Source organism: Mchenga conophoros, linkage group LG7 (genome assembly GCF_057382185.1).
Source record: "Mchenga conophoros isolate Kocher_MC1m ecotype Shallow Benthic linkage group LG7, M_conophoros_male_GT1.1, whole genome shotgun sequence".
Lineage (NCBI taxonomy): Eukaryota > Metazoa > Chordata > Actinopteri > Cichliformes > Cichlidae > Mchenga > Mchenga conophoros.
Genome location: NC_140532.1, coordinates 37,813,571 through 37,833,948, shown reverse-complemented (window position 1 = coordinate 37,833,948; position 20,378 = coordinate 37,813,571). Strand labels below are relative to the sequence as shown.

The following is a 20,378-nucleotide window of genomic DNA, read 5'->3' as shown; positions in this document are numbered from 1 at the left end:
AATTCAAACATTTTCCTCTAATTTATACATATAAAGACCACATCCTTACACCTCTTTTTAAACTTCTTTATCATTTGACAGAGCTTCAGTTTTGATAAGCATACTTTTAATTGCCACCAACTTGGAGCTTGCTGATCCTTAACAAAGAAGGCATCTGGTCTGTGTCCCATTAGAAGTCGAGGAACTGCTGAGGCATTATCCACAGTGAGCAGTAATGAGAATAAAACTGAGGGACCAGTTCTTTTACTGAGGGCATCAACTGTTCTAATCTGGTCTAAATGTGTAGATACAATGCAACAATGAAAACAGATTGATCCACAAGTCTGAGCTTTGTGATTCAACACTTCCTGATAAGTTGATAAAACCACACATTTATTTCAAAGAATTTCTGTCTTGGTTCATGTTGTCTTTGAAACAGAATTAATTATTCATTGCATAGTGTGTGACTGAAGTACACATAAGTAAATTCAGCAGGATGGGACAGATAGAAGTAAATAAATAAGTTCAACAAAAAGTCGAGAAACTAGTGAAATAAAGCTGTTGTCAAATTCATGTAACCGATGAAAGGAAACCTTGGCCTGTTGAGGGATACAGTCAGGAACTATAACAACATTTTCAACATCTCCAGCTGCGGAAATGTTTTGGTCTCGATTGATTAAGTCAATAAAAGACAGCAAAGTGAAAGAGTCAATTTTGAAGGGCTTTATTAATCAACACAGTGTGAAAACAGTGTATGAGTTCAGAGTTCACAATCCTTGTGTGTCATTAACTGCTTTTACTGTGTAGAGTGTCAACAAAGAGGAAGCTCACACATACACTACTGTGTTTTTCCATAAACAAATAAATTACAGCTCAACTGACTGCTGATGATCAGCTGGAACTAGAAAAAGCAATTTATTACTCAGAGAGTCTGAGCAAAGTCTTAACATGATGAAGAAAATTAATACAGCCATCCTGAACCATGGTCCAATGATTTAACAACTGTTATTGACTATAATCCACAGAGGTGTGGACTCGAGTCACATGACTTGGACTCGAGTCAGACTCGAGTCATTAATTTTATGACTTTAGACTTGACTTGAAAAAATGTTCTAAGACTTGTGACTTGACTTGGACTTTTACACCAATGACTTGGGACTTGAATTGGACTTGAACCGGTTTACTTGAAAAGACTTGATATTTTACCCCAAATATAAAATTTAACATGCATATTATATAGAGATTGAAAATGTGACGTCATTCACGGGTAGAACCGCAAAGGATTCTGGGAACTCGTGGCAAGCGGTACTAGCGCACGCAGGCTTTCAATTAAAATCAGTTATACAGCGATAAAAAGAAACACAAAAATGTCAAGAAGCTGTTGTATTATTAACTGCAATAGCCGGTCGCATGACAGCCACGGGAAGCCGACGGGTAAAGAGATCGGTTGTTATCGGATTACGTCGTTGAAGAGAAATTGTTCGAGCCATGTTTCCGAAGTAACAAAGAGGCGACGGATGGCCTGGATTGCAGCCATTCAAAGATCAAATATAACGTCCCAGAACCCTCCAGCTCACAGGTTAGTCTGCTCCAAGCATTTACACGAAGGTCAGTCTGCTGTTGTAGTTAACATAATTGGTGATATAGGTTACAAGCAAGTCTGGCGCTGAACAGAAATTGTCGCGCTATGCTCCTTTATTTGTTGTGCATAAATAGTGAATTGTCCTGACACAATATTGTGTTTCGCTTCTGTTATTATGGTACATTGACAAAAACACATACTTTTATTCACAGGATAAAACAGGGTTTTTGTATCACTAATTGCCCAGTACGATTACAGCATACAATATTATTGTCACTGCTACATTTCTGTGATGCTACCAGAAATTATTTCCACTGCTAATTAATTACCATTGAGCTCAAAGGTCCTATTAATAAACGGTTAAGGAATGTGTATTTATGACGACGATTTGTGAGACTGGTAAACTTATGATACGTACGATGGTCTTTCGTTCTACACGGTGCGTTTCAAGGTCCTGCACCCATCCGTCGGTAAACTGTACCTGGGCTTGTTGCAGTGACCTGAAGTTACTAAACTTCATGAGTGTATGCACTCACTCCAAGAACCGTATAATTATAAATATGCATATAAATATGCTAAGATGAGATAGCTGACTTCATCTAACTAGCAAATGTTGTCCAGGCTACGTTGGTGATACAGTTTTTTTTAATGTGTATGATATTTTTGTCATGCGATTTTAAAGCCGGTCCTACAACCGCATCCAAGAATAACATGCAGCTTATCTCAGAACTGTCGGTGAAAATTATTCTTGGAGCTAGGTTTAATTGAGCTGCATTTTAAAGAGGTGCAATTTCACAATTTGTGTATATTTTCTAAGTTCACTATTTTGTCATGTGTTGAGAAAAACACAGATTTTAAAATTACATGGTCTAATATTTACATTTAGCATAACTGCAACATTATTTTTTCTTTTTTTTTTTTAAAGACTCGAAAGGACTTGAAATTCAAAGTTTCAGACTTGTGACTTGACTCGGACTTTTACACCAGTGACTTGAGACTCGACTCTGACTTGCCTGACATTACTTGAGACTTGACTTGAGACTTGAGGATAAAGACTTGAGACTTACTTGAGACTTGCAAAACAATGACTTGGTCCCACCTCTGATAATCCACATCTGCTTGAAGCCTGGATTGGAAAATTAGATATCTGCTTTTTATACCAATCCCCTCTTCCAGAATTCAGTTCCTTGCTAAATATTTAAACACATTTTATTCTGGTTTTCTCTTTTAAAAATAAGGTTATGAAAAGGCAAAAAAAAAAAAACAGTTACAGAGATAAGACTAATAACTGGCTGTCCGCTGTGAACAATGTGACTGTAGTGGTGCCAGGTTAAGTTATACATTCATGAAGGACTGAATGTTAAATTATTAACACAGTATAATAATAATCCTCATGTAAATAACTACAGTGTATAAACTATACTAAACTATATATAATGTATAGTACAGTATTCAAGATCACTGCCTACACACACCTTTTTAGTATATACTTTGTATTAAAAATCAATAAAACTTCCTATATTTGTAATTTCTCAGCTATCTAGTTTGAAAACCTATTTCAAAACTAAGAAAAAACTAAACAAAACAAACTACATCTACCTTTTTTTATCCTAATCCACAAGCCAATTGTATTTGTAATGAAATTAACTAAAACCAGGGTAGAACATCTTTGCAAAATCTTCAAGTGTGCTTTAGAAACTGGCCAGTAATAATTCAAGTTGCACAATATGAAAATTGTACTTAATAAGTACAAAAATAAAAACAACCATTCTGAGGCAAACAACATTTTCACAGAGATATCAACATTCACACATTATAAGACACCATCTTTTCTTCAGTGCCAGGTTGACTCCAGTGTTAGGAAAATAAAATACTGTCTGTGTTTCAGTCCCTGTCTGCTTCGGTTTTAGGGACTGTGACCCTGTGACTCCTCAGCTTCCTCAGCAATAGTGCGGTAGTGCTGTGGCTGATTTTGAAATATGGAAGAGTCTGTCTGGGTGAACAGAGGAGTTCTCTTGGTGGAGCGTTTCATCAGGAATTTTCTAGATGTTACTAGATCACCGTAGCCCTGGGAGTGAGAGAAGGCGTAACCTGACCGAGTACTACGCCTTCTCCGTAAGCGACGAGGTGCCGGTACAGGCAACTCCTCTGTACGCATCTTATACCTCACCTAGAAAAAAGAAACAAGGGATTTTAATTTTTTTTTAATGTAGACTTTTCACTATGGATACGCTACTTTCTGGTGTACAAGACAAAAGGGTTAATAGAAGACAAGATGCTTTTACATGCTGCCCCAAGTGTTTTTTTACCTTATCATTAATGGTAGGACGAAGCTGTATAAATATGAAGCGGAAAGCAACAACAGGCAGGATACAGAGAACGAATGTCAGGAATATGGTGAGCCACACATTAGGCTGGTTCAGAGAGTTTCTTGTTGTGCCTGAAATCCAATAATGTCAGAATCACATAATGTTACAGTATTACAGTATATAAGAAAGTAACTTCACAAACTGCAAAAATGGATGATGAAATTTAAATACACAATCCCAGGATACAGCCAGCACAAATCTAACCTTTTTTGTCTAAATGCTAGTTCGCATAACCCTGTTTTAATGTACTCATGTCTCCTTTAAAGTACCAATATTTTAGAATAGAAAAAAACTTGATAACTTCATTAAATTAACATTAAAGTGGCAAACATACTAAATATAGTAAATGTACTTACCAATGAAGGGGAAAGAAGACGTGAACATATAAAACATGCCATTGCTGCACATGGTTAATGTGATGGAAAAGTAGGCCACCATGCTTCCCCACACAAAAAAATGGTTCACTGCTGTCCAGTAATAGGTGTCAAGACACAGCTGAAAAGTATTTACTTTTATCATTATTAATGTCCTGTGTACTTATTTCTTTACATAAACTCAAATTTAGAGACTGACATAGAATGGAAATGTTTCTGTTACAGCAGATTAGTCTGTAGACTAAGTAGCCTCTTTGTTAGGTACCCTCGGTTCAACTGTTTATTAACCAGCCAATCAAATGGCAGGAACTCAATGCTTTTGAACATGTACACGTGGTCAATACTACCTGCTGGAGTTTAGACTAAGCATCAGGGAGGTAAAAAGCTAATTAAGTTACTTTGAATGTGGTGTGGTTTTGCGTGCTAGATTGGGTATTTCAGAAATTGCTGATCTACTGGCATTTTCCCACACAATTATCTCTAGGGTTTACAAGGAATAGTTCTATAAGAGAAACCATCCAGTGAGCAGCAGTTCTCTGGGCAAAGATTGTTGATGCCAGAGGAGAATTGACAAAATGCTTCAAGATGATAGGAAAGCAACATGGCAACCATGGCATACAGAAGAACAAAAGCATTGCCTGGTATCATAAATCTCAGTAACATTTAGATGGTAGGGTCAGAATCAACATTTGTATCAATACTTCAGGCTTTTTTTGAAAATTTGCCATAATGAAAATGAGCAGTTCTGCAGGCAAAAAAGGCCCAAAGTGATAATAACCGCGTGCACCTAATAAAGTATCTAATGAGTGCACATGGATTTATGGTATAGAAATGCATAAATAAAACCGTTAAATGCAATTTTTTCTCAAAGCAGTGCAGTTCACTGAAAAAAAACTGGAGGACAAATAATGTGGCAAAGTTTTGTGATTCTCTATGTTTTCACAATAAATATGTCATTTCCAAGCATGCCTCTGGTAACGAGACCTGTGTTTCTCACCTGTGTGTACACCACAATGAGCAGACAAGTCTGTGCCAATAAAGCAAAAGACTGATAGTCAGCAATCTCTTTTCCATCATCTCTGACTGTGTCATGCATGGAAGCCCATGGAATAAAAAAGAGGATTAAGGAACTGTAGCAGCTGTGCATTACACAGCTCACAAAAGCTTTCTTATTGAAGTATTGGTTCTTCTGGCCTGGAGCGTAGAGCTGAGGATGGTATAAACTCCAACGGTCATTTACATCCTGCACAAAACAAGTTTTAGTGAAAGAGATGAGAAAGCTCAGTGGACACAGAGACCTGAGTATGAGATCTGGTTTATGTAAGTCAACCAAAAACTGATAGTTAATTGTAATCTACATACCTGGTCAAACAGACACATGCCAAGGACTGGAAGAGCTGTGTAAACCATATTGTAGAAGGTGATGAACCAGTCCTCATAAACAGTCTGTGAACAACCACAATGAACATTTAAGTACAACATAAAGAAAAGGTGAATGTGAATCAAGTTATTTGTTTCATTTGTCCTGCATCATTTGAAACTTTTTTGCATTTCTCTCATTGAGATTGATAAACACTTTATGTCCCATTACAAAAGCTACTTAAATTACATTATAGTATAGTTACAATACATATATCTCACCTGTGCAGAAAAACCACAAAAGAAGGCGTACCAGAATTGGACAAGCGTAAAAGTGAAGTTCTTGTAAAAGAAATATCCAAGGAACTTGCACATGCGGATGTAGGACCAGCGGCCATGCACCAGCAGGAGGCGCTGAAGGTAACGGAACTGGGCAAAGGAATAGTCGCTGGACAGCACTGCCTGCATGCCTTCCTGCCCACTGATACCTACACCAATATGAGCAACTGGCAGGCAGAAAAGGAAGCAAATAAAATACACAATAAAATACACAATATCAGCTACATATTTCCCAGCTGGATAGTTGTAATGAAAATACAGCTCTGTATATTGGTGACTTCACAGGTTACCCTTTATCATGCTGACATCATTGGCTCCATCCCCAATAGCAAGAGTAACAGCCTGCTTGTATTTCTTGACCAGCTGAACCACTTGGGCCTTCTGCAAAGGAGTGACCCTGCAGCAAATCACTGTCTGACACATGCATGCTGTCCTCAGCAGCTCCAACCTCAAGTTCTTCTCCAGTGCAAAAGCCTGATGATGAAGGAAAGAATTGATGGAGTTAGGTCATCTGTCAAGATTCTGTAGTGCAACCTTAAAACCTCAAGAGAATTCCATTCATTTCTACATTCATCTCTAAGTTTAAGAAACATAAGAGAATCGGACTTTAAAAAAAAACCCCAATATGTATTTTCTGATCACACAGTGTGACCTCTACAGGTCAACTAGCAGGGGATTTTCAGCATTTGCTGACAATAGTAATATTGCTAAAAAGAAAAGAAAAAAAAATCTTACCAGACTGTGCCCATTTATAATTAGTCCATAATCTCCATCCACCTTCTCATCCTGCATAGTCTCTGTCTTTTTAAGCCAAAACAGGCCTACTCGAGATTTAAACACAGATGGCTCCTCTGCTGCTTCAGGACACATTTTTCGTCGTGCATTCCTGAAAACATGAGGACAGAAAACATGACCTCATAAAAAGTTCACAATTCATTTGTTAACTATATTTTTTTATAGACAACAATGAAGATATAAGATGAGCCTAAAGATTAACAGGCTAACAGTGTTTAATTTTAAAAAATATTTTCTATCCTCTTAATTGCCGATTTTAGACACATTTTGCCTTTAGTGGCCTCTCTTCTCCATTAAAAAGAGTGTCAAAAATATCTAAACCAACCTTTTGAGACGGACTGTATTTGCACACATTGTGTTTCCATTTATACAATTATTATTTTATTTTTAATTCAATCAAACATGCACAACGCTGAGGATGACTTTGGTTTGACTGTACTTGTATTCAGTCATCAATCAAACCACTCATCCATTTTGGCACTTATCAGCGACAGTAGTCTAAGTAGACATGTCAAAACCTCCCTTACAATGGCCACATCTTCTACCCCTTGTAAGTGCACAAGGAGGTATTGCCAAGCCAGCTGTTCTGAATCTCCCCCACAGCATCCTAACAAGAAGTCTGAACCCATACACCCTTCAGAAGTAGCTTATTCCCATTCCTTGTAACCACAATCTTAATTTTTCACATTACTACCCACCGTGGAGGAACATAGATGATGGTAGGAATGTTCAATCCCAACCTAGTAACCACAACCATGTAAGGCATGGATGTCGAGCTTTGGTTTTAATGGTTGTGATGAGTTATACAGAATTTACAGAGGGGTAGCATGAAATTATCCCTTGCCACCCCAAGTGCCACCCCAGTTTTGCATATGACAGTGTTGTTTATTAAAATAAGATAGCATTAACATTTTGAGCGTAGTTACAGTCAACGGTGAATATAAATGCTAAAACTGAATATATTGCATAGTGTTACCCCCCTCCACCATTAACAAATGGTTCAGCCCATAGCAGGACCGGCTTTTTTCTTGATTTAGCAAGCGATGCTTGCGATTGTGCCAGAGCACATTTTGAACTAGTGATGGTAAAATTTATTCTTTTTACTGAATCGAATTTTAATGAGTCTAGACCGTCCCATACAGACAAACTTGCCGTTTATTTTGCAAATCGAGCTCAACACTGCCCCTAGCGTCCTGGAGCACTTCCGTTGTGTTTTGGAGTTTGCAAGTGTTTTTGAGTTTGCAAGTGTTTTGGATTTTGCAAGTGTTTTGGAGTTTGTACGTGTTTTTTAGTTTGCAAGTGTTTTGGATTTTGCAAGTGTTTTGGAGTTTGTACGTGTTTTGGAGTTTGCATGTGTTTTTTAGTTTGCAAGTGTTTTGGAGTTTGTACGTGTTTTGGAGTTTGTACGTGTTTTGGAGTTTGCATGTGTTTTTTAGTTTGCAAGTGTTTTGGATTTTGTACGTGTTTTGGAGTTTGTACGTGTTTTGGAGTTTGCATGTGTTTTTTAGTTTGCAAGTGTTTTGGAATTTGCATGTGCTTTGGAGTTTGCATGTGCTTTGGAGTTTGCAAGTGTTTTGGAGTTTGTACGTGCTTTGTCTCTAGGGGCCACCGTAGGGTTAGTGAGTGCTGAGTGATTCGCTTACGCTAAGATTCACACAGTAAAGGAGGGGGTGAGTAGCTCAAATGTGCTGTTAGCATGTTAGCAGAGCGATGCTACCCAGTTCAGAGCAGAAATATTTTTGTTAAGATACTGGATGTTGTGTTTTTTTCCACAATTTTAATTATAAGCTAGATATATTTCTACTAATGAAATTAGTTTGCTAACAGCAACAGGGATGAGTCAGTGAGTCAGTTGGGCATGTGAATCATGATTCATGAGTCAGTGAAGTGATTCTCGAGTATTGAACGATTCGTTCATGATTCGTGCATCACTATTTTCAACAACACCATGGGAATTTCAGATTTCACACAGGTGGTTGAATGTTACACTCTGGAAATGGAATGATGGTGAGTGTTTTTAACCCTCTGTGGTCCACGGACACGCTGCACCTCCAAATCACATGACTGATTTAAACAGACACAGCAACAAGCTGCAGCCACGCTGAGTCTCTATTTCAGCCCATATTGAAAGTTTTTAAAGTTTAATTACAGCCCAGTAAATCCAGAGTTATGATAATATATATAAGCCACGTTTTTTTCTATGTGTATGTGGTTTTTGTTAAAGTGTTTTCTAAGGACAGCGCAAAAACAGTAAAGAAAGAAAAAAAAAGCCACCTCTTTCGTGTCGGTGGAAAAATGTACCATGTCGACCAATTTAAAAAAAAGTCAACAGGTGGGTTTTGGTTGTTTAGGGAGAGGGAAAAGTTTTGGAAGTGACGGTAATGGCAGCGAGACAGAGCGAGCGAGTGTGTGCGAGAGAGAGAGTTTAGATGTGGGAGATTTGTGACGTTTAGTGTGGAGTGTATAGTTAGTGTGTTGTGTTGTCTTGTGTAGTTGTTCTGTTGTGTAGTTGTTGTTTTGTTTTGTGTGCCAGTGAGGGCACTAATGAATGTCACAAAGGCATATTGCATTGTAAACACTGTCACTAAGTAGAAACCAGCGGAGTGATACACCTCCTGTTGTCAGGCCTGCAGGTTTATCCCTGTGCTGTTCTCCTCTGTCTTCTGGTGGAAAAACATTTTTTTTACTGACACACATAATTTGCGACACCTGATTGTTCTCTCATTTTAGTTTTAGTAATATTTTTAAATGGTTGTACAAAATGAAAAAAAAAAGGCAGGTGTATTGGCTGCATTATTAGATAAATAGTTGTATATGTTTATAAAATGTACAATTTATATTTGCATTTCAAGTTATAAAAATTTGCTCAACATATCTGTGTTTTTTTTACAGTAAAAAAATACTACTAGTGTGGAGGTATGTAATAACGACAGGAGAGGTCTCAGTGTCTCACTCCAACTTTATTAACTGACTCTCAGAACTTCACATACAGTAAGCGCCAAAATCTCCACCCCAGCACTTCCCTTCAACTTGGGTGTGAGTGGAGCCACCTGGTGGTCCGCCACACTAGGATTTTAAGTTCTTTTTGTGATTTCAGATCAGTAATACTAATGCAGTACGTCAGTGAAAAAACAACTAAACTCAGTTGAGCTGAAAAGACTGATACCAAACAAGGCAAGGGGAAAAAATAAAATGAAACAATTTGAGGGTGAAATACAAATGTAAACTCAAAAGGACTCAAAAATGACCGGTTGTATTTCAGACCTCAGTGTGTTAATCCAACAAATCATGGAAAATTAGGTTTAAATTTTTGTTTATGACAGCGCAGATTTCTGACATTTGGTGTAATTTAAGCTGTAACAATGTGATTGTTTTCTAACAAAAAACAGTGTGAAACTTAAGTTAGACTTGTGTTTATAAATGAACCGCCCCATGTTGTGTAGATTTCTGGATTTTATACTTATTGGGCTACATATTTATTTATTATACAGGCTATACAGTACATAGAATCAAAACTCACATGTTTTATGTAACTAAAGTGTTTAATTATGTGGGATACAGACACTAATTAAGTTATAGACTATATTTATATGAAAAACATGTATACTTACTGCATTTAAATCATTTTAACCATGTGTAACCACCTGCATATGTGTGTGGAGAAAAAAAAAGACTTTGATTTTGCCACCCTATTTGATTTCTTTTCCACCCTCATGCCACCCTAAGAAAATTTCTCTAGATCTGCCCCTAAGTAAAGCAGCAAATTTTGATATACAGTGGTCCCTCGCTATAACGCGGTTCACTTTTCGTGGCCTCACTGTTTCGCAGATTTTTTTTGTGCAATTTTGCATGGTGGTTTTTTTTTTTGTTTTTTTTTTTGTTTGTTTGTTTCTTTAAACAGCACGTTGTGTTGTGCATCCTGATTGGCTGTAGACCACTGTCAATCAATCTCGTGCCTCCTGTACAGTAAAGAATGCGTTCAGCTTGTCAAATTTGTAGTGTTTGTTTGTACATTTTCTCCCCGACAAACACAACAATGTCGACGAAACGTTTTGCACCGGTTTCATTCTATTATAATGGACTTATTTTTCTATGAAGGTTTGAACTTGAAACAAGAGAGAAGTGTGAAAATGTTCATGCCTGTCTGAGAAAACTGTACAAACAAATATTGTAAAACAACAGCTACAAATTTATCTTACAGCTGTAGGAAAAGTAACTTAATGAATCAAGCCTCAAATGGTTGAGTTCCTGTTCGTGCTGTTCTAGTTAATTTAAGTTTACTGAAATTCATAAACTGACAAATTGCATCATTAATTGTATGATGAAAATGCCTCTGATTGACAGTTGATCCTTATCTGTTTCTAACCGACTCACTGTAGCTCCTCTTTGACTCCTTCAGCAGTGTTGGCTGAGACAACAAAGACATCCTTCATCTCCCCTCTTAGTATGTTACAGGAATAGCCAATGTTCTCTGCTGTCTCTGTTGAACAGTAAAATAATTTTCAATCAATAAATCTTAAATCTACAAAAAAAGCTTAAATAAGAAGAAACATAAAGTGACACTGACCTTGCTTATCTCCAGTTAACACCCAGATTTTGATGTCAGCTTTAGCCAGTTGCTCAATGGTCTGTGGTACACCATCTTGCAACTTGTCCTCCACAGCTGTCGCTCCCAACAGCTAAAGCCACAGATGTAGTTGTGATTTATACATTTATGACAAATTATGCTGGTTTCGCTGTAACATTAGTGCACAATCTAAAGCTGGGGTGTCAAACGAACCCAGGTGCCAGGATCAACCTGGCAAATACTTTAATCTGGAAACAACTTTGGAAAAAGGATGAAAAGGATGGCATTCTGGAGGACATTCTGGGAAAACAAACCACCAGAATTCTTCTGTACCTTTACACATTCACGTCTTACAATTTAAGCTCAAAGATTTATGCTGATAGATTTCTTTCATTTACTACAGAAGCATTTCTTATCATTGTAAATGACCATGGCAGACCCGATGGCATGAACATGATCTTCAGCATACTTTATTAACACTCACACAGTTGCTGTGCAAACACACACTGAGCTGCAGCTCTCCTGCTGCCAGCTCAACATTACCACAAAAACAACAGCATTTACCAGAACTCCTAACTTTTAAGCCGGCTAGGCGTGATTGCAGATGCCACGCAGGTGGGTCAATCGTCCCTGCAGCAGTATCGCAAACCACACCCCGCCACAATCATGTAAGAAAATCTGAGGTGTTGAAATTGAACTTCTTTTTTTATTGTAAGATATCTCAAGGTAAAATGTATAGTTAAACTTATTAACATTGACTGGAGACAAGCAGAGTTTGACTGGTCCAGCCCATTTAAGATGAAATTGGGCTATATTTCCCCCCGATGTAAAATTAACTTGACATCCCTGGTACGTATAATTTCTGGAAAACTATCAGTAGGTCATCAAGCAGCAAATTGGTCTGTCAGATGATCTAGCGATGTGACAAAGTTTTCAGCACATGTACTAACCATCATATCTTTCTCTATCTCTTCATAAAGTTCATCAAGTTTTTCTTCACGTCCCTCCATGGCAACACTGGCCTCATGTTGGCGATGTTTCCAATCTATCATGTAGGTCTTGTCTAAGTCCTTATATGCCAGAGCAAGTGTACGGAGGCCATCACCTGCATACTCCTGTTTTTGTTTGATAATCGAAAGAAGTCGAATGTTAAATTACATTAATTATATTAAAATTTCATTGATTTTAGCTTCAAGCTACTTTTATATGCTTTGGATCACTCACATTGAGGTGGTTAGTGGTTACTTCCATCAGTTTGTTACAGGAGGGGTGCAGTCTTTCAAAGATCATGGTGTCTGCACCTTTGCAGTATAGAGTCAGCTTCCCCTCTGGGCTGCGCACTGGAAGTGACAGGGAAAGTTAGAAAGTTTGACGTAATGCATGCAGAAAAAGAAATTGTCTATCTTCTGAATATACGAAGTATGGCCAAAATAAGTATGGTTGACACCTTATCTCACCTATCACTGACATCCTCTTCCTCACATTACTGAAGTCCAGAATGGCCAGAAGTTCATAGATGACTTGTTTGCCCATCTCTACTACTGTGATGGTTTCTGGTGTGCGTGATCGGAACACAAATCCAAAGTTTCTTGCAGCAGTCACCAGAGCGCCTTCATCAGGTGACTGAGCCTGATAATTGAGCTCTCCTACCAGGTAAAACAGAGATGACAATTTAATTGGCATATAAGGGTAAAATTTGAACATTTGCATGGTGGAGCACATTTCCATGTACCTGTATGTCTTTTATTGCACTGAATTTGGAGTTTTTAGATAGACTCCAAGAATATTTCGAAATTCTCCTGAAATGTAAATGAAATGAAGATGTCTTTTAGGGGACCCCTCACCCTCTTTCTTTTCCTCAGGCATAACAGTGTGACACAGGGATAACAAGCGGAAGAACTCCTGAGTCTCAGGGTTTCCACTTCTCACCATCTCCACCAGACTGTGGTCATGAAAGCTGAACTTTGGATCAGCCAGATTGTTCCAGGAGAAGTCCACTCTCTCTGTCCTCTGCAAGAAAAGCCAAAACAACAAAGTTGGATCAATACTTTCTTTAAATAAGCTACACAATCATGCATTTTCCTCTCACCTCTGTAATTTCCACTCTTTCTCCAGAGAAGTCATAGAGGTCTCCTGAATATAAGATAAATATACTGTAAAATGAATCATTTAAACAATGTTCATGTTTCCATTTGCCTCTGTGACAACTTTTTACAAAAGCAAAGCTGCTCACCGTAAGCTTTTCCATTAATGGAGCACTTGTTGAAAGTCATGATGTTCTGTGTCAGAGTGCCAGTCTTGTCACTGAAGATGTATTTAATCTGGCCTAGCTCCTCATTGAGTGTGGTGGTTCTTGCCTGAGCTGGAGTATCATTCTTAGGATAGTACATCTTCCTGTCCCAGTCTATTAAGAAGCTGTTTCCCAGACGAATGAACTCCACGCTAATAATGTAGCACAAATTGGTAAAATTTCAAAATGTGATACATATTAGCACAAGTCTCAAGTGTTCAAACCAACTTTGGTTGTTTTTTGGTTTAATCATTTTTACTTACCTGACGTAGAGTGAAATTGGTACCACTGTGTTAAGGACAATGACATAAGACCAGAAGATGAGGAATGATGAGAGAGGAGCATCAATGCCCGGTTCACGAGGAAGAAACATAGTGAACACAGAGCCCTCATTTGTTTCCCAGATTGCATTGCCAATGGTCAAAATGGAGCACATAGATGCCAGGAAACCAAAGATCTGATGGAATGAAAACATCAGACTTCTTGATTATTCAAACAATATTACTCTTGTCACTCAGGTGAAAAACAAATCACTGTCTTTAAGTTCTATATCTATAAGCTGAGACTTTGTGTGACTTTCTTTGTATTTGTGCTTGTGTAAACTCACACATAACACCAGAATATTCATCAGGTGATCAATGCTTGTCCGTTTGAATATTGACTTCCCGCTGTTCTGCATCAGTTTAGTGTCAGGACCTGGAAAGGATTATTAGTGTCAGATTTTCTTCTGCACACCTTCGCTGCATCTCCTTCCTGCTCTAGTCTCTTATGTACAACTTCAAACATTATTATCAGAGAAAACAATAGAAACTAGACCAAAAAGAATCACTCAAGTTGTACACAGTTGCAGTGCACAGTGTACCTCCAAAGATGACCAGACCGAAGCACCACTCAGTGTTCCTGAGAGTACAGCCTCTGAGCAGCACTTTGTCGTTGTTCAAGGCATATCTTTCTCCGTTCAAAGTCAGAGTCCCTTTGAACTTGTCTAGACGGTTATTGGGAGGTTCACATCGCACTTCACCTGAGAAACAGAAATCAGTGTCAGCAAATAATTCTAAACAGTTCACAGGATAGTTAGAGGACAGCTTGAAGCAGTCTGTGTAGTCTCCTCCGACCTCTGGTATCAACAAGGGATTTTCACCTAGAGAACGGCTGCTCACTGGATGTCTTCTCTTTTGTGGACCATTCTCTGGAAACCTTACAGATGTGGGTTAATCCCAGCAGGTCATCAATTTCTGAAATACTCAGACTCATCTGGCGCCAGCAACCATGTGACGTTCAAAGTCCCTTTAATCTACATTCTACCTAATTTGATAGCCAGTTTGAACTTCTGCAGATCATTTTAACCCTGTCCACATGTTAAAATGATTTGCTGATTAGATTAATTAGCAGGTGTGCAGGTGTACCTAATGAAGTGGCTAGTGTATGTAAACAGATCTATTCAAGTGAGCAACAAACAAACAACAAATAAATAAAACCCAGGATCTGCTTTTTACATTGGTAGAGAAAAGCAATACATGAGGATATGCATGGAAAGAAAGCGACTGGACGTCTTAAGTTTCAAGAAACGTAAAGAAGCCCAGTCGCTTTCTTTCCAAGATTCTTAGACTACCATGACCTGGATGACTGAAAACCTACACAGATGTGAGAAAATGTAATCACTCAGTAGAAGCTTAAACACTCTGTTTGTTTTTCTCCCCTCTGACATTTCCCAATGACAGAACCAGGTTTCACTTTTGAAAATCAGACTGTGTGTTGTTTCATTGAGATTCTCACCATTAAAGGCAGCGAGTGCCTCAATGTTGTCTCCCAGCTCTCCAGTTATAGTCAGAGCCTGTTTCACCTTCAGATTGGTTTCTCTGGGGGAGACCAAGGAAAATCCAAGACAGTGTTAGACATTAGTTGTCAACCTAGCATACAAACACCACAGTACAGCACACTTACCCATCTAGTTCAGCTGTTTCCACATAAACTAAATTAAGGGGCTCACTGCTAGACAGCAACAGAAGGTCTGCCTAAGAAATAAAAGCACTGTTTAGTTTGGAACTTACTTTTGAAATGAATTTCTTTCACTTGCTTCAAATCTTTACTATAGCCTCCCCAAACTTACTGTGACAAACTCATTATTCTCCAGTTTGACTATGTTCCCGACCTGAACATTCATCCATTTTTCATTTTTGAGTCTGTCAGGGAAGGGAACAAAGGCATACAACACAGAAATGAATCCAAAACAGCATAATTCTTCATACAAAAGGTATTCTTTTCTTTTTCATTTGGGTTTCCAAAGACTTACTGGCCATCCGTGAGGACGTCCACCTTCCGGTTATTGACTTGTCCGTCACATTTGTGTCTGTTCTGCTCAGTTGACACAAGAAAAAGATACTGTTTGCTTCCAAATCTGATATTAGTTCCTTATTTTTGGTTTTCATAATGAGCAGGATCTCTCTATTGCTAATAACAATTTCAACGTACTATATCGTCACTGGCATCTTTGACTCCTGTTATAGACAGCACCAATATCAAAGGGACAGCTGTGGTGAACCATGGCAGAGAGGAGATTTGTGGGATCAACTGTCAACACACACACACACACACACACACACACACACACACACACACACACACACACACACACACATACAGTTACATATGCTGTTTTAATACATTGATAATTGAGCTTTTAAGAATCTGAAAACTGAAAGCCTTAAAGCTCATTTCAGTGTATGGTTTACATTAAATAATGTGTTGAAAAAAATAATTTGATAAAGAAGGAAAATATGTGTCATTTCTAATTTTAAAATCAAATTACATTTTAAAAAGATGGTGTTCAATGTGGAGTTTGAACTCTGATTGTTTTATAAGCTAGTGTTTGCATTCACATAACTATCTGCAGCATAAAATAACTATTTTTAAGCATGCAATTCATTCTGACAACATGTCTACCTGAAGGATGAGCAGGAAGAGGAAGTAGGCATTAGCGAGCCTCCTGAACTGCTCAAAAAGATTAAGTGGCAGGAAGGTGAAGATGTTGTATTTGGAGGTCTTGATGGCATTGTTCTGAAGTTAAAGAAATCGACAGAGGAAAGTTACATGACTGATGTCAGTTTAACAACTGACATCAGTCATGTAACACAGCAACAAGGTACAGTAAAAATCCTAAGATTTCTAGGATTTCACTAATAATTGCCTACAACTCAGATTTATTCAACAAAACTTTTTATTATTTAGCTACAATTTATGTACAACTGATGCTTTGTATCTCAGTCATAACATGCAAATATACACAACTTTATGTTCATTGAGTGGTAAATGCAAAGAGTTGTCTTTGTGACACTTGACATTTGTTGTTGTTGAGTAATCAAATCCAAACAAGCAAAGCATTGAGCTGAGGGTGTGTCCAAAGCTTCTCTTGTCATCTGCTGAATAGGCATGATAACATTTGTCTATATACTTACAGCATAGCGGAAAGATAGGTTGAAAGTGCTGTCATTAGCCCGCAAGCATCTCTCCTTCTCTGTGAGAGAGTAAAGCAGTCAGAGCAGGAGAGAGTTTATGCTACTGTATGTTACAGCAGTACTGAGGAAAGACAAACTCAAATTTAAGTTTTGCAAACATTTCAGAGCTGAAAGCTGAAATGTGCACTGCATGTCACAAAAATAAATAAAACTAAAACTGTGACAGCCATAAAGTAACTGAACAATGCAGTAAAGTAGAGCAAAGTTTACGTGCATCTAATCTCACCTTCCTTATTTCTATGTCCGCACAACTGTCCAAAGTATGACAGCACAGTTCCCATCTTTAACTCAGGTTCTCCATGTTTTATAACCTGGAAAAAAGTCCACTTTTCAGTTCTAATTAGTGAGTCATTTCAAACCAAATGGGTTTCTATATCAAAAGGTGAGGCAAAAGTGAGAGGGAACCAGTTAATTCCTGGAAGGTCATGTTTGTTTAGAACTGCGATCTAATGTTTAAAAATTAATAGAGAAAAGGTGGAACTATTTAATATGTACAGCACACCTTTTAAAATGGCGATGAGGGAAAGACAAAACATCCCAAAAATAATAATCCTGAGCTTTCACAAAGCCAAAAATATCTCTCCAGCTATAGGCAGACATATAACATTCACATACTTGACAAGATTTCCACCCCTCCCCACAATTTATCTTTGCTCCAAAGCTGTAAAGATACAGAGGCCTTTTAAACTCTTGGTACTGTAGTTAAACATAAGGTGCAATAATCCCTTACTACACAGATTAAGATAAAGATGTACCCTTGACCATTTGACTTGCCCAGTAATCTACCAATAATAATATGCAGGTGTTGTAATTTTATAGAATTTTACTGGAAAAATGTTTATCAGTGGGACATAAAGAATACAAAATGTTGACAATGAAATGCATAACAGCACAAAAAGTAATTAACTACCTAACTTTTCAATTGATACCTAATTTCTTAAGAAGGAAAAACAAAATCTGCGGAAGCAACAACTCATTCGTTGGCATGTTTCAACTGATCCTTCTTCTTGCACTCACAAAAATATTAGATCAGTCTGAATGATGTCAGGTTTAAAGGGTTCAGATTCTGAGATGGTTCCTGACAAAAAAAAAAAAAAAAATCATAGCATCATAATTTTCTGAGTTTGAAAACAAATGAAACTTAGTCACATACCTGAAACAACAATATAACTTCTCTTGTCCCCTGGGTCCTCCTCGCACACAGATAAATGTGTTTGAATAAAGAAGACAGTGAAAAAGATAAAGATTTTAACCCTCCTTTTACTTACGTCTTTGATAAAGCAAATCCCGGCCTTTGTCTATTGCCTGGAAAGCCAAGTGTCAGTTTAGTCCCAAACAGAGAAAGGAAGTTCAACTGAGGCCTCCACCAGGATAAAAGACAACAGGAACAACAGGTGAAGCATTGTAGTCGCACCTACACCAGAAGTTTCAGGTTCATACAGGAAGACCAGGGATCCCCTGCACCTAACAGCTCAGAGCTTGTGTAAACAGCACAGTGATCTTTGGACTTGGATTTTGAGTAGGTGCAGGACAGAACAGGCAGTAAAACAACAGCAAAGGTGAAGTGCTTCAGCTAATCAGAGGGAATGTTATCATAATCATGTATGTAACACAACCTGCAGTGGCTGCACACTGTTCAGACTGAACAGTTGTTCAGTTTTAGCTTCTTAAATTCAGTTAATTTTACCTCTTTGTGACCATAAGAAAACCCTAGTAGGCTGCTTTTAATATAAATTAAATATAATTATGTATTTAACTACTTACTACCAAGTGGTTATTACAGCTTGAAATAGGTTGACTTCATGCCTGATATGTAGATCCAGGGGACCTCAACATGACCCTCTTACTTAGTGTGGTTGTGTGTGTGCATGCTCTCTGATTGGTAACAACAAACTGGATGAATGAAAGCACATTTGATATGAGAGGACATGCAAGCGTATTAGGTTTCTAAATGGTCAAAACACGCTGCCAGAAGTGAATCTTTACAAATGCACATGGATGTTAACAAAATGTTACATTTCTGTGGCATGTTTGCGATAAGACATTAATACAGTTTTTTGTGATAACACATACTTGTAATGATTTCTTAGATTTCTTCCCCCAGGGTGGAATGAATGTACAATATAGATCTTTATTAACTTAAAAAAGAAGAATTGGGTGCATGAGTTGAGTTTTACTTAGGGTTTTCTCTAATCCACACAGGGCCAAAGTATACATAAAGGCTCAAGTATATACATACACCCCTGATAATCCCTGGGTAAGTATCCCTTATGAACTTGTATCTTGACTAGATGTTTTTGGTAACAACAAGCTTCTGAGAAAATTCTGGGTGAATTTTTGAGCACTCTTGTCAAAATTGGTTGGCTTCCTGGCATGGACCTGACTTGTAGTCATTCTCACCAGGAATAAGGTTGGAGTTTTGGGAAGACTAGTCCAGAAACATAATGCCATTAAACTTAGTTAAACATTAAATGTTAATGTGTGTTTGGGATCATCGTCCTGTTGGAACACCCAATTGTGTCCAAGTTTGTCACGCTGTCTTCTGAAAGAAACCTTTGGTGGTGACACATTTGAATAACCTGTATTTACAAATGTTTGAAGTGATAATCTTGCATTCTGCATTTCTTTAGAAAGACCTTGCCAACTTGTAAATCTACAGTTGTCATTCTGAGTTCCAATCAATCCACTGAGCAATGCCGAACAAATCCTTTTTATGCTAGCAAAGTGAAACTATCGTTTGTAGTTGAATATGACCAATAATGAGTCAATAGGTAAACAGGCTGGACTTTGTGGTGATGATGATGATGATGATAATGATGATGCAGGAGCAACACCAACAAAGGGCTATCAGATAAGGCATGCTGCACAATCTACCATGGAAATCAATCATTAAAAGCACCAAATTACTATGACATTCATGCCCATGATGAGTGCACGAAAACCACCGACCACAGCTGTACAACCCAAAGCCAAAACTATATTAAGAGATGGGTGTTATTTCTCTGAGTTCAGCATCAGTTCAAGAAAAAGGGCCAGTGCGCCCAGATGATTTAAACAATCATCTGGGCATCATCTTTATTTATTTATATCTTGCAATCCTATCGTCAAACAATAAAAGTGAATGCAACTGTGTTTGTGGTAATGAAAATAAAGAATTTGCATTCTTATAACCCACTGGGTGAAATGAAAAAGCTATCATATTGTAGTGG

General features: G+C 37.9%; 1 protein-coding gene across 5 annotated transcripts; it reads right to left on the bottom strand.

The window, feature by feature from the left end:
* Positions 1–671: 671 nt before the first annotated feature.
* Positions 672–18,797, bottom strand: LOC146570602 (phospholipid-transporting ATPase ID-like). 5 transcript variants are annotated; one of them, XM_085279142.1, is made up of 29 exons: positions 18,323–18,797; positions 18,187–18,247; positions 17,396–17,480; positions 17,110–17,168; positions 16,598–16,711; positions 16,127–16,225; positions 15,948–16,009; positions 15,765–15,837; positions 15,599–15,669; positions 15,431–15,513; positions 14,517–14,675; positions 14,262–14,350; positions 13,918–14,111; positions 13,598–13,806; positions 13,454–13,497; positions 13,209–13,374; positions 12,822–13,010; positions 12,589–12,704; positions 12,315–12,479; positions 11,365–11,476; positions 11,172–11,277; positions 6,738–6,888; positions 6,293–6,476; positions 5,946–6,169; positions 5,667–5,750; positions 5,302–5,547; positions 4,287–4,425; positions 3,871–4,001; positions 672–3,731 (listed from the first exon to the last, which is right to left on the bottom strand). In XM_085279142.1, the coding sequence occupies exons 3-29, from the start codon at positions 17,448–17,450 to the stop codon at positions 3,468–3,470; spliced, it is 3,588 nt and encodes a 1,195-aa protein (XP_085135268.1). In that variant the 5' UTR covers positions 17,451–17,480; positions 18,187–18,247; positions 18,323–18,797; the 3' UTR covers positions 672–3,467. The 5 variants fall into 5 exon arrangements, with proteins under 5 accessions (XP_085135268.1, XP_085135269.1, XP_085135266.1 ...); XM_085279143.1 differs by having other exon boundaries at positions 18,438–18,797; XM_085279140.1 differs by having other exon boundaries at positions 18,187–18,797.
* Positions 18,798–20,378: the final 1,581 nt, after the last annotated feature.

Bases quoted from the DNA above. Each gene is read 5' to 3' on its own strand.
- LOC146570602 (XM_085279140.1), bottom strand. From the start codon at position 17,450: ATGGGAACTGTGCTGTCATACTTTGGACAGTTGTGCGGACATAGAAAT. The intron at 16,712-17,109 runs GTAAGTATATAG...CTTTAACTTCAG, and splicing joins ACCTATCTTTCCGCTATGCT to AACAATGCCATCAAGACCTC. The intron at 6,889-11,171 runs GTGAGTCGGTTA...TCATGTTTTCAG, and splicing joins GGAGTCAAAGAGGAGCTACA to GAATGCACGACGAAAAATGT.